Source organism: Callorhinus ursinus, unplaced genomic scaffold (assembly GCF_003265705.2).
Source record: "Callorhinus ursinus isolate GAN/ISIS: 27379988/994484 unplaced genomic scaffold, GSC_fseal_2.0 scaffold2, whole genome shotgun sequence".
NCBI lineage: Eukaryota > Metazoa > Chordata > Mammalia > Carnivora > Otariidae > Callorhinus > Callorhinus ursinus.
Window position 1 is genome coordinate 89,871,765 of NW_027397064.1, and position 14,487 is coordinate 89,886,251.

The 14,487-nt window shown below is 39.5% G+C and overlaps 1 protein-coding gene across 2 annotated transcripts in view; it reads right to left on the minus strand.

The window, feature by feature from the left end:
• The window catches only part of THSD7B (thrombospondin type 1 domain containing 7B), a 758,532-nt gene that overhangs the window by 511,298 nt on the left and 232,747 nt on the right, over positions 1–14,487 (minus strand). For both annotated transcript variants that reach the window (XM_073884500.1, XM_073884495.1), the window contains exon 4: positions 9,178–9,347. In XM_073884500.1, the coding sequence (XP_073740601.1) occupies positions 9,178–9,347 (170 nt within the window). The remainder of the gene's footprint in view (positions 1–9,177; positions 9,348–14,487) is intronic.

Sequence of the window (14,487 nt, forward strand, 5' to 3'; positions counted from 1 at the left end):
GACTGTGGAAGTGACTTAGCTCTGAGTCAGGATGCTTAAGTCCCAGGTCTGTGAAGCTCATGTTTGCTCTGTAGATGATGCAATGCTAGCTTTTAACCACAAGATGGAAACTCATGCACAGAACGGTCAGCTAAACTCGCCCGAGGCCACCAAGTGTGGCTGAAATAGAATGAGTGGAAGGGGCAGTGGAGCAAGGGAAGGTTGCAGCGGTAGGCAAGGGCCAGATCATACATGGCTCTGTGAGTGATGTTGAAGTTTTAATTTAGAAAAAGTCACTGAAGTCATTTTGCATGGGAATCATATACTCAGAGAAGCTTTCCCATAAGGTTGCTTTGGCAGAAGTATGGAGAAGAAAAATAATCATAGCTAATAGTCATTAAGTGCTTATCATATAAGGCTCTGTTCTAAGTGGTGTGTAAGTGTGTGTGTGTGTGTATGTGTGTGTGTGTGTGTGTGTGTGTGTATGTTCACTTGATGAGCCAGGAATTCTCGTTATTTCTATCTAACAGATGAGGAAGGTGAAAGTATTAACTCATCCAAGATTACACAGCTTATAAGTGACAGGGTAAGAGAGAGGTAGTGGGTCTGCAAGCCCATGCTCCCCCTCTATTTAGAAGGAGAAGAGTAGGAGGAAAATCCGCTAGGAAACTACTATAGCAGTTCATGTGAGAAATAATGCCAGAAGAGGAAATAGATAAAATAAACAGAATAAACCAAGTATACATTTGGAAGTAGAATTAACAGAATGTGGTGCTAGATTGAATGTGGGCAAAGAGATGAATGACAGTAAAATATCAAGGATGTTGCCCAGGTTTCTAGCATAAGCACTTGGCAGGAAGAAAGACAATTTCCTAATTCTGGAACACTGGAAAAGGATCTGATATGGGATTGTGCAGGATAATGAAGAATCTGGGGAACACCAAATTTAAAATGCTATATATTATTTACAAAGAACTATCAGGGTCCAGTACTAAGCTCTGTGTCTAGAAAGAATTGGGACACCTTGGATACATTTCACCAAGAAAAGTCTTAGAAAAACAATTCTTAAAAGAATAAAATGAACTGTGATTATATTTTCCATATGGAGACCCATAGAATGTTTGAATGAGAAGTGGCACCGCAATTCAGCTGGTTTCCAGCTTTTCCATTGATGTGGGGATTGATTCTCCACCCCCTCCCAGTATGCCTAAGAAAATGGCCAGATGACACAAGGAGTCATTTAACCCATCTTAAGCACACAGAGGTCTTACTAAGCAACTCCTCTCTTGAGGACAGAACCTGATGACAAATTCAAAGTAGAGCATGGAAAATGCTAAATACTAGAATAAGTTGAGGAGGAAACTGTGAAACTTTCCTGCAGGAAGAGTTGGACAATAAGGGGAAGATTCTTCTATATCCTCCTTGCCGGGGAATTCACATATTCAACAAGGCTGGAGAAATAGATTTGGAAGGAGTAACTTTGCTTCAGAAATTGCACTGCCAAGAGGGACCTCATTACCTCTTGGCTTGGTGTTCATGAAAAATCTAATCCAGCTGACAAAATGAAGTTTAGTAAGACACCCAAGTAAAGATTGTAAATGCACTAGTCTCAGCATGTTTTTCTAAATGCAATCTTCTACCCTGAAAAGGAGAATCTAACTGTTCATTAATGAAGTTCAGGTTTATATGAACAACTGAAATAAAGGGAAAAGTTGTTCCAAAGTGAAAAGAAATGCCTAAGACAGAAGGGTAAGACTATATGCAGAGGGTTTATTCATTTGTTCAAGAAATACCCAATGAGCTTTTAGCTGCCTTTGGCCAGGCACAGTGCTAACTGCTGCTGTCGTCTACCACAGCTACTAAAACCGTTGCTGTTCTCAAGATTTATGCAAGATGAAAAAAAGAGGAAAAGATGAGGAAGGGGAAGAAATGAAAAAAATTGGATGATGAGGAAGAGAAAAATATATAAAAGAAGAGGAAGAAAAATGAGGTTGGGGGGAGAAGAGAGAAGAAGAAGAAAAAACAAAAAGAAGTGTTGTTTACAGCCCCCGTCCTACTACAGGCTGGTACCAGGTCTCATCTAGACTAGTAGAGTAAATCCTTAAAGACGGTGTCTCTCATTCTTTCATTTGACACATATTCATTGTTTTGCTGTGACTGAGCCCTCTCGAAAGCAGAGCCTGCAATGAGAATTCAGGTGTTAATACTTCATCTGGGAGGTACAAGGTCAGGAGGCAGTGACGGAGAGAAAGCGGGAGGAGCGAAGCAAAGAAAATATGAAGAAATGCTATGTGATGTGCTACTGTGCTGACTACCATTTTGCATTACACCACACAGATATATAGCAGGTTCATGTATTTGGAAAACAGAATTTCTCTGGAAGGACTGCAAGAATATATTGGAATAATATACAGGTGCACTGGAAATAGCCTGGCTCTCTCCTCAATCCTGTTTCCTTCTGGTGAAGTTTCATGCCTTAAGGAGCTAAGTCTCCTCCACTTCCAGGTTGCAACACCTTAGCCCCTCAGCTTCTCAGGAAGCCAGAGCCCACACATCACAATGTGGCATCTTATCCAAGTCTGAAAGTAGATCTACATGCTTATAGAGCATCAACCAAGAGAAAGAAAGAAGGTGGAGAGGAATATGAGAAGGGGCAGAGCTTGAATTCAACTCAAGTATCATTTCTGTGCCAGAGACGGTGCTGAGTGTTAGGGAAACAACAATGAACAACAGATACGGCCCCTGACCTTGCAGAGTACCCCGCTTAATGGTGCACACAAGCAAGCAATTGCAATGGAGTGAGACAAAGTGCTTTGACCACTGAGGACCAGAGACCCTAGGTGGTCTCTAAAGGTTCCCAGAAGGAGCAGTTGTTAAGTAGGTCTGATCCAGGTGATAGGCCAGAGCCAGGGAAGAGGTTTGTATTGGAGGTGGGGGCGTAGAGAGGGAGACAGAGGATAGTGGTCAGTGGTCAGACAGACACTGGCTCCCAAGGCCTAGAAAGCTAAAGAAAGTGTTCCATATTGTTGGAGCTCAGGGTATTGGACAGGGAAAAGAAGGTAATAGTGTTAATTCCTACCATCTCATGGTCTGATCATTATAAAACCTAATCCCATAGCCTAGAATTCCGCCTGACTACCTTAAATCCACAGCACTTACCTTCAGCTGCCCCATATTCATGTCCAACTTCATTCCTGGTTTTGCTCTAAGTATGTTCTATGACATTCTACTTCTGTGCCTTTACTCCAATGGTTTGTTTCACCTGGGATTCTGTCGCCTTCACATGAACACCTGTCTAAACACCTGCCCTTCTTTTATGTCCATGTAAAAGTTTTCTTCTTCATGAACCTACCCTATGTTCCCCACATCCCACTGGTTTAATCTCTCCTTCCCTAAAATCTTCATTTTCTCCTAAGGTACTTATGTCACTTATGTATTTATTCTTTTACTGACACATCTCCCTTCCTAGACTGTTGAAGATCAAAACTAAAACAGATGGACATAGATAATTTGAAATCATTTACGGCTTCTATAATCTTTTTTCCTCTGGAGAACAAGAGGAATATATTTAACTCTGGAAATTATTCAGACATCAACTACTTAGTGTCACAGGCCAAGATCACTCGGCAAAGCCACTGTCTGAGTCCAAGCAGACCTCCCTGGCCCAGTGGCCCTCCTTGTTTTCTCCTTTGCATTCCTTCTCAATCTTTCCCCATGGACCATTTCCATCACTTCATGATCCTCAGATATTCTATTTTACCTGATTCCATTCCAGGCCCTCTGGACCACCTGGGCTTGGCAAGGAATGCTGATACCCAAACAGCAGATCGTTTTGGTTTCTTTTTAACAGTAAAGCAATTTCTTTCTCTGTGCTTTCCATAAAGCAAAAAGAACCCAACAAAACTTAATATATCAGTCTCTCACTTGATGAGTTTTTCATTTTGAATTCCATATGCACTTGAAATTTTCTATTTACGTGATGGGCTCTGGCACTTGGAAATACAAAGTAGGACCTCAAGAATGGCCTTCAAGGGCTTTATAGCCTAATGTGTGACAAGGACAATGATACCAATGACTGGATATCAGGCAAAAAGTGATGTGTTTTACAGGGGTATGGGCTTAGTGCAGGAGGAATAGCAAAGCTAAAATACCACTGGTAAAAGAATTAGAAAATTCAAACTCGCATTTAGTTCTAGGTCCTTGACAATCTTGCTCCTGTATGATGGTGGAAGCTTTGGTTTCAGTAGCACAGGGCAATGAATCATCAGTTTTGTTGTGCTGACTTTGAAAAAATATATAACTATATATTGCATGAAGAAGCACATGCGTTCTTCCTCTTCAGGAAATCAAATTAAGCAGGACTCACTCACGTGTTGTCTAAAAGGCCCATTTTTCCACAAGTCATTTTTTTCCCCCAGGAGTAGCCTCTACTTAATGCTAGGCTTTCTCCTCAAATATCCCACCTCTATCATTTGTCCAGGCCAGCTCCCTCCTATTCCCAATTCAATCATCTGAATTATATCTTGAGCTAAATAAGACATTTTTAATGTCAAGAACAGCCTGACAGTTTAATGAGTGGCAAAGCAGGAACTCTTCAATATTTCTGCTAAGCACTGTAATTCAACAAACATTTGCCATATCACACTAAAATTAGTTTGTTATACTTGATTAAAAATAAAAAACCGACTAAACTTAGATACATAAGCAATGAAATGGAACCAGTAGAAACCAATCTCAGTTTAGGCTCCGGTGACCTAATTGCCTTTAAATATCTAATATTCTTTTTCTAAACTTTTCTCAGCTCTCACACTTTGGGGAGAATGTTTGGAGAGAATATTTGAAATATAAATATGTATTATTTGAAGTATACATATACTGACTTTCTCCTACAGCTATAACCCCAACATCCAATAATTGAGGATGTTTCCAAAGGAGAATGATTACAATTGTCTTCTATCTTTGGGTCTCATGTGAACTGCCATCAAATAGCCTGCTGTTAATTATTAATCCAGTTATTTCTGTTTCTCTGTAGCATAAAGTGAGAGAAAAATGCTGTTAACCCATTTCTCCTCTAAAAGTCAACACTAAAGGAAGTTCTAAGAGCATTTTTTCCTTAACCTTTATTCTCATACCCAAATGAGTTTATTGACTTTAAAACCAATTTCTAAAGATAGGCCCTCAAATGATGGTGGAATAGATATCTCTTTCAATTGCCCCTTAAAAATCTGTTCATCTGTTCATAATGCAAATTACTTTATTTCATATCTCAAAAACTTCTTGGATAACCAGATAAGTTTGCAAGTAGGACATGAGCGCTCCCGAGAATTCTCTTGGTATACTGACATTTATGCATTCTTATAGACAGCTAAGAATATGAGATTTCTTCTCTGCTTAAAAACCTGCAGTGGGGAAAGAAAGGCTGTACCCATATCTCAAAAACAAAATCTCACCTCCAGGATAGCACAAAAGCCTAGATTTCCAGTGTCACTGTCACTTCCTTATTCCCTGGGCTCCCCTCACAGCAATTCACGTGCCACCACTGAACACAAATGTCTCCATTCCTTTCCATATGTCCCCTCTGCCCCCACTGAGAACATTCTTTCCTAATGATCCTACAAACTCTCTTTAAGCATTACCTCCTTTATGAACATAACCCTCAGACATCATTAAATGGTTTTAGCCATATTATATATATAATGATCACATTACTTATGACACTATAGCATAACTGTTAGTTCAATTGCTGTTCCAACTTAAAAAAACTATAAAGTAATGAAAGGCACCTTCATCATACCAGTGTCTAGTACACAGCCTAAAACATAGCGGGCACTTAATGAATTACTAAAAAAATTTAAAAAAAAAAGACTGATTTTTCATCCACTTTTTACTCACCAAATCAATATATTTATAAACAATATAAAGACCCAGAAGAGAGGAACAACATTCACATGGCTTATCAAAGTTCTATACAGGTCAAAATTAAAGCCTGCAACTCAAACATATGAAGTCTCCATATACTACTTAGACCCAAAATACATTAAGTCTCCATATACTACTTAACATTCCAGGACGCATTCCCTTCTCTGACCATGTACTTCCTTAATGTCAACTCTGGGCCCAACATGATAAAGATGTAGGACTTTTAAGAACTACTTAATCTTACTGGAGTGAAGGAAGCAACTAATGCATTTAACAACTCAAAGCTAAACTGTGTCCCATCCTTAAAAGAGCTGTGTCTATTTAATGCCAAATAATGAATCTGAAATAAGAAAAAAATTCAGGAAATGTTCTTCTTAATTGCAAGCACACCAATACCTTTCCCCAGTTTTTTATTTAGGTTTTTTTTTTTTCGGAGGGGGGTTCCTCACCATATAAATACATTCTATCTCTATGTCATTTCACTTCATATTTGTTGATATTTCAGTCTCCAGGCCATGTTTTCATGAATGGAAAATATCTATGTCCCAGTCTTTATTAGATTTTGAAGATGTGTTCTTTATTTCAATGCTTTATCTCCTGAGAAATGATGTTTGAATGCAGGCTGAGTGGTTTTAATTTCATTTGAGAAAAGAGCAAGAAGAAAATGGTCTCACCAAACCAAACTTTTAGACTTACAGGTAAGCATCACTCTTGCTGGTATTTCTGAATTATACATGAGAAACACAATTCTCTCCACAACAATAACTGGTAAACAAAATCATAAATACTCTTCTACATTTTCATTCCCAATTCTATTGGCTTGCCTACTATTACAGGTAATGCTTCTCATATTGATTGTTACAGCACTATTTTGGCTGCATTTAAAACATCACATGAACACTGAACAAAAGAACTAGGTATATATGCCATAGGTATTATGCCATTTCTATAAGCACCATGAATGGAGGTTAAATGGGGACTGGGATGTCTAAGTTACTAACAGAGAATTCTACCTCAGCATCCAGCCTATGTAAGAGACTTGGAGGCACTTGGGATAGAATTAGCATTCCTTTAGGGTTTTTTTTTTCCCCCACATTCTGGAATTTAGATTCTATTTTATTCTATTGCATGAGAGACCTATGAAATGGGTCTTGGTTTGGTGTTTTATTTTGGTTTTGGTTTTGGTTTTGATTCATGGGTGGTGATGGTAGTGTTATCCCCAGAGTTGTGTTTCTCTAAGATCGGGTTCTTGAAATGCAGAGCAGCAAACTCAGAGTGGATGGTGGGATTCTATAGGGAAGAAAAGTCAAGCAATTTGACTCTAGAGATTGAAGAGAGTATCCTAGAGTCTGAGGAAAAATTAACCTGTGGGAAAGTCAATTGTCATTGAGAAAAGAGTTTCCAAAATCAATGCTATTAAAATTCCTTCTCTCTCTACAATCTAACATAAAAAAAAAAAAAACAATGTTCACAAAAGCTGAAATGCAAAACCTGTCACCAATTTTGGCCTTTATTTTTTTTTTAAGATTTTATTTATTTATTTGAGAGAGACACAGCGAGAGAGGGAACACAAGCAGGGGGAGTGGGAGAGGGAGAAGCAGGCTTCCTGCTGAGCAGGGAGCCCAATGCGTGGCTTGATGCGGGGCTCGATCCCAGGACCCTGGGATCATGACCTGAGCCGAAGGCAGATGCTTAACGACTGAGCCACCCAGGCGACCCTAATTTTGGCCTTTATTACTACATTAGCAGAAAAGGTTAGAAACATTTAAATCTGGCCTCTTTAATTGGGCAAACACATTCACTGGTCCCTTACAATAGCAATTCAATTGTTCTCTTATGTTTAACTTGAACCAAGAAGAAATTCTCATGTTGTCAGATGTGTCAAGGTATATCTATAAATGATAACAGTAGGAAATTAGGTGTTTATAAGAATAGAAAGTAATAGTCGAACAATCTTTCCTGTTCAGTTCCCCACAAGAGCAAAATAAAGCCTTTGTTAATGCCTACCAAGTTCGTAGTAGGCTATACTATGTCTTTAATGCAGTTGCTGACCCCTGAAAACCCTAGTACTACAGACAATAGTAAAAAGGAAGAAAGAGAGTTAGACCAAACAATTACCAAGGTCTGAAAGAATAATCTAGAGTTCTTTATCTAAATTCTGCTTTTCCAAAGTCAGAGAAGTAAGCATAGTCATGTTCTACCCTGGAATAGAAAATATGTAAACTGTCACTTTTCAAAAGTGACGTTAAATAAGGAAGAAAATTGAATGAAACATTGTAACTTTAATTGTTCAAGCAAACACTAAGGATTTTGTAAAGATCTATAAAGACTCTATGAGTGAGAGGGTGAATTATCCAAGGTTATGGTCGTAGACGCCTCTGGAATGTTGAGAGGCCATGTCACATAAACTCAAAAAAAAAGTACCTGATATGAAAAGCTTTATAGGGTAAAATGCATGCACTTCCATGCCAAGAAAGCTTGCATCATGCCTTTATAACCAAATTCTACAGTAGAGGATTTATGTACATACTCAAGAAAACATTCCCACCTTGACTACTTCTGCAGAGGGCACTGCTATGTCCTCTGATGCGGCTGGGACAGGCCACGCATTCTTCCAGAGCAGAAGCATTATTGCTCACTTTTGGCTTTCAATCAATAGACTTAAATAAATCTGGCCCAGTTTTTCAGTTCCTATCTGTTATCACCGTCTTAAACTCCGGAACAAATGGACTCCTGCTGAAATTGTACCTGCCTATCAGAGAGCCTAATGTGGAGAAAAGTTGTTTCTCCTCCTCTGCCTCCTTTCTCTCTGCCTTTTCACATTATTTGAAACTTGCCAGTAAAACTAGATCCTCAACATTTGAAGGTGACATGTCTGAAATTCCAACATTCACAAATTCATACAAACAACCTTCTTGGGAGAAAACGAAACAAAACAAAAAAAGAATGCTAATTCGTGACCAATTGACTCACTCCAGCCTACCAGCCCCTCTCAGCTGGTAGCATTGATTTTTGCTACAGCGCTTAGGTATATTTTCTCATTTAATTTTCACAATGATCCTTTGAGGCTGACGTTATTATTATTGCTCTTATTTTTACCTATTCCCAATTATTCCAAGTAGCAAAACTTAGGACTGATCTGCAAATTCTCGACAAAACAAATATTAAATCTGTGAGGGCTGAGGGTTCATTATATCAAGGAGAATATGAGGAGATGGTGTTAGAGTTGATTTCCCTTCCAATCAGCAGCACCATCTGTCCCTGGAACTGGCTGCCTACCTTCCTTGGCCTTCTGTGCGGTGGATGCTGGGGTGCTCTGGGCACAGTATACGTCCCGGGTCTGGATCCCACCTCCACAAACGGGTCCTGTCACATGCCAGTGGGGGTCCTGCTGCTCGAGGAGAAGAGAGACTTGGCATTCTTTCCATTCAGAGGTCCTCCAGGAATACCTGGATTTATTTAAAAGAAATTTGATTTATTTAAAAGAGGAAGAACAAGTAAGGAAAATATAAGATTCTAAAGAAAATGTAAGTCATAACATCAAATATATGCAATAATCTGTTCTTCTAGGGCCAAATCTTCACCTAAGGATAAAAAAGTCGATGGGCTTTGGGTACTAAATCCCTTCTATTTTCTTTTTTTTTTTTTTTTTTTTTTTTTCCCTTCTATTTTCTAAGGGGAAAAAAATCCCAGCAGCGTCTCATGGTAGCGGTATGGGATGAGAGGAGTGAAGAAAGGAAATATGGATAAACAGGGGTTGTGTCTCAGCCCTGAAGCCGTAAGAGAGCAAAGAATCTGAGGAAGAAGATGGAAGCCAGATGAGCCTATTCCGTTGCAGCTGACCTTGTCATGGGGTATCACTTCACAGACTTCTGGATGACTATGTGAAAGTCAGCCTTTTGAAATTAGTACAGTAGTAGTGTGTGAATGTGTGAAGTTGGGGAGACATGGTTTTAAATGGATAGAGATGACCAACTTTTCAACCTCCTTGATATAGGAAAGTATTTCTATTTATTTGACCCCATTGGGACGAAGCCACACACATTAAAAATGAGTTAACAATGTGTCACTACATTTAACTAATGAGTTATTTTTTATATATGCAGAACTATTGTTATTTAAACTGATTTAGGAATATATCTTCCTGGTTATAACTGGTTAAGATACATAGTAATAGACACACACACACACACACACACACACACACACACACATACACACACACACACAAGGAGAGAAAACACAACAGAGTTTGTACACAGCTTGCTGAAAACAAAACAACCATAACAACACTGCACTCAGACCTGGAGAATATTTCAGACAGAATTTCCTTTTGGGGGTTATTACAACATTCTTCAAGCCCACAGCATTAAGAGAACCCTACAGCATTCTCATAAATACCCATAGTCTCATTAACTTCTAGAAAAATAAACAAAACCTAAAAACATTCTCATAACTGCTGTCCCATTTCAGATTTGAGGAAAAATTCCTCAGCTTTGCGACTGCTTAAAAGGAAAAATAAATAAATAAAAATAAGTGTGTGTCACAAAAACCCTGGCCTTTCAGAAACTAGTGTAAACCTGAAATCAAGTCACAGACATCAAAATAAGAAAGCAAATCTCTAAGAAACCTAATAGTGATCAAACTCCTTCACAATGCACGGCACCACTCTAAAAAGCTTGAGAGCTGACAATCATAAGTCTTATGAAAATCCCATGGTGGGAAAAGGATTTGGACAATCCTTTGGGGTTTGTTGTGATACAACTGATCGCCCTCAGCTTCCCTACTTCATTTTCATGTGGTCCTCCAAGGCTGGAAGCTTAGTCAGTAGGCAGGGCAAAACTTCGGAGTGTAGGTCCTGCTTAGACAGGAAATACAGACAATAATCTGTTTCCAATTCCTGGGCGTGAGAGACTGAGAAAAATTTGGTTCTTCCCAGAGGCAGGCTTTCTCCAGAGGTCTGAAGCCTTTTCTCCTCACTCAAAGTTCTCACCCTGTTCTTCATGGTCACTCAAGCAGAAGGCTTGAGTGTCTCAGGGCAGGTGGCTCTGTATTCCAGGGCAAGGTGCAATGGGGTAAGGGTTTGTTGGGGGGGATGGTTACCAAGGGCTCACTTTGGACCCTCTTCCTCCACCGGTTGCCTAGCAGAAGAGCTCCCTGGCCATTAAGGAGGGGGTCAGATATAGCAACTGAGTAGGAAACTCCTATGATATAATTAGCAAATAAGGTAGGCAAAAAGGGGAACAGTGTAGTATAGACAACAGGCATTATTTTCAGCTCAATGGACCTATGCCCTACCACTTACTAGGCACATGTGACCTTGGCCCAGTTCTGTTTTCTCATCTGTAAAATGGGTATAATAAAGCCAAATGATGAACACAGCACATAACAAATGTTCAATAAATGCTAATTCCCTTTCTGCTTATATCTATCTACATGTACATTTGCTCCTTGCTTCCACAGAAAACACCACACACACACACACACACACACACACACACACACACACACTAACGTTTTATGTATGAGGATTTCATTGATTTCATCAAGTCCTAATGTTAGAGATCCAGGAATATCATGGCCTAACTTCCAACAACCAGAATTCAGCAAAGAGCATAAAAGAAACACAGAATTCAGAATTATAGCAAGTCACAGCAATTTGTTTCCTATTTTGAAAGGACTGGGCCAAGCTGTATAAATAGCTTTTTTAATTAATTTATTGTGACCCTAGAAGAATTAGCAAGGGAAGAATTTTGGAAGTCATTAGGGAGAAAAATGAAAAGTTTAATGACTATGGTTTTATATAAAATAACAAAAACCCTTTTGGTAGCTCATTAACCAACAACACCCAAATTCTATTCACTGGCAAATGACAAATTCTCTGAAGAAATATAAGGCATTTATCACTATCTCAATTGTTTACCACCTCAGAGAAAACACCTGCCCAGCAAGCAGCAGAGGGAAAATGCTCACCAGGAAAGGACTTCTATATTCCTTTTTAACTGCCCATCTTTCACAGTCTTTCCTCAACCTATTTATTTGTTTCAAAAGCATTACCTACGTTTAGTCACAAATCACCCCGCAACCATGAAACCTGAACATCCCGAACTCCCTCAACCTGGGAAAGTGTCTCCAGGGACTGACAGAATGAGGAATCAAAGGAGCCTTCTTGGCTAATGGTACTCGTTTTCTCCTTTAGAAGCTGTTACCGCAGTGGTCCTCCAGCCCCAGACAAGTTGGGTTCCTGACTGCCTGGGACATTCTCTTCAACAGTGAAGTCCCTGTCAAAGACCTTTTCCACCCTCTCTCTCCCAACTCTGCAGCCTTTCAACACACCCTCATTTTGTCCTTTGGTTAAGAAGGAAATATGGGAATTTCAAAGGCCAGAGTCCTACCTCCTGTGGGTACACGGCACTTTGAAATCCACTGTGGAAATGCCTCAAGTGTGTTAAGAGAGCCATGGAATGAAAGACATTACTCAGTGCTCATCCTACAAATGTGTAGGATCCATTTGCTTTTTTCAAATGTTCTGGCCGAACACAATAGTCAAGGATTAATTTATTTGAGCTCCTAGAGTATCATGACATATCCTCCAAGTAATAATAACAATAACCAATACCTTTTGCATGCCTACTCTGTGCTAGGTACTGCACTGACAAATTTAGGCATGTAACCTCATTAAATCTTCCCAAAACCCTATGAGGAAAGTATGATTTCCCCTTTTACAGATGGGATAATTGGAATAAAAAAGAAATAATTCTTCCAAGATCATATAAGTAATTGGAAGAGCAAGGTTCAAAGTCAGATTTATCTGACTCTGAAGCACATCTTTTTAATGAAATGACAGATAGATTAAAATAGTGAATGGCAAACCAAAGAAACTTGATCAAAGGATATAGAAAATAAGTTCAGTTGGCAATAGGTAGCTACCTGCCCAGCCATTACGAGGACAAGTAAATCTTGGTCTTGTTCTGAGGAAGTGTGCTCTGGACTGAAGCAAAAAACAAAAACAGAAACAAACAACAACAACAAAAACCTCCCTCTCCCTTTGTTGGTGACAAAGATATTGTCAGTGACAACTAACTGATAATATTTGACACTGCCAAAATATATTTTTTTCTTTCACTCTCAAAGAAAAAATACATTTTGAGAATATTTTACAGCCAATTTATAATTACAGCACTGTGGTTACATAGGGTCAAATTTAGTACTTTCAGTATATAACCATAAGTTAAAAAGAGAAATAATATATAAGCCAAATAAAACAGTCTCTAATTGTAAAAATTAAAATTCCCACTAAGAATTATAGAAGACAACTTTTTAAAGAGGCCTGAAATCAAATTCTCCACACTGCTCCATGGCGATTCTGAATCTTAGGTAAACTTGTCATGATCCATTCATGTGAAAACTCCAGTATGCCCACTATTAGTGAGAGAGCATACTGCCAGCCACTCTGGGACTCCCAACCTCTGAGAAAAGAAATGCTGATAACTCAATATTGAATACATAGTGAAAACAACTTATACAAGGGCATTTTATTTAACATGCAGATCTGTAAGAGAGACTGCAGGCAGGGGAGAGCTAAAAGACAGGACTCCCTAGAATGAGAAATAGGCCTGCCCAAAGAGTAAGTGAATCACTTATGCAACCACACATCCATTCATCCTTTCTTTCCATAAGTAATTCCTGAGCTCCAACTATGTGCCAGGCAAGATTTCAGATAACAGAAATGCACAGCAGTGAGCAAGACAAAGCTCCTGACCTTGAGAAGATTGCCTTCTAGTGGGGCAGACAGACAGAAATGCATCATACATAACATGGCATTAGATAATGAGGAGAAGGTGTTGGACCAACATCTCCTCACAACACACCAACCCTGTTCCAGCACTTAACACAGTTCCACAGAGCTATTTCGGTGCCATGACCGGGGATGTCTTCAGAATCCTGAAGAACAGGAGGGAATGAACACAGGAATAGGTGGGCAGGGAGCATTCTAGGTAGAGAAAGGCGCATGTCCAAAGTTCCCAGGGAAGACGAGTGTTTGGCACTTTCTAGGACATCACAGAAGCAAGTGTGGCTGGGCCAAGTGGGTCGGGAACAAAGGGAAAGGAAATGAGGAGTAGTAAGGAGTCAGGCTATAAAGAGCCTTGTAGGCCAGAGTTAGGACCGTGAGTGTAACTCCCTATGTGCTAGGAAATCATTGCAAAGCTTTGAGGAGGACAGTAATATGGTGTGATTTAAATTTTTAAAGGATCACCCTGGCTACTGAGTAAAGAACAGACTATGGGGGATGTAAAGAAGGGAGACAAACTTGGAGGCCTTTGCTCATCTAGGAGGGATGATGGTGGCTTCAGGTAGGACAGCCACAGCGAATGTGGTGAGAAGTGACCAGATTCGGGATATACTGTGGGGTAGGGACAGGTCTAATGGATTAGATATGGATGAGATAGAAAGGGAGGAATGAAGAATGATTCCAAATTGTTTTTTTTTTCCCCAAAGTATTAGCACCACAATTTGTTGGCACCGAATTCTTAAATGAGACAGCCCAGAAATGGGGACAAGAACCCAAATATCAGGGCAATCATGTAC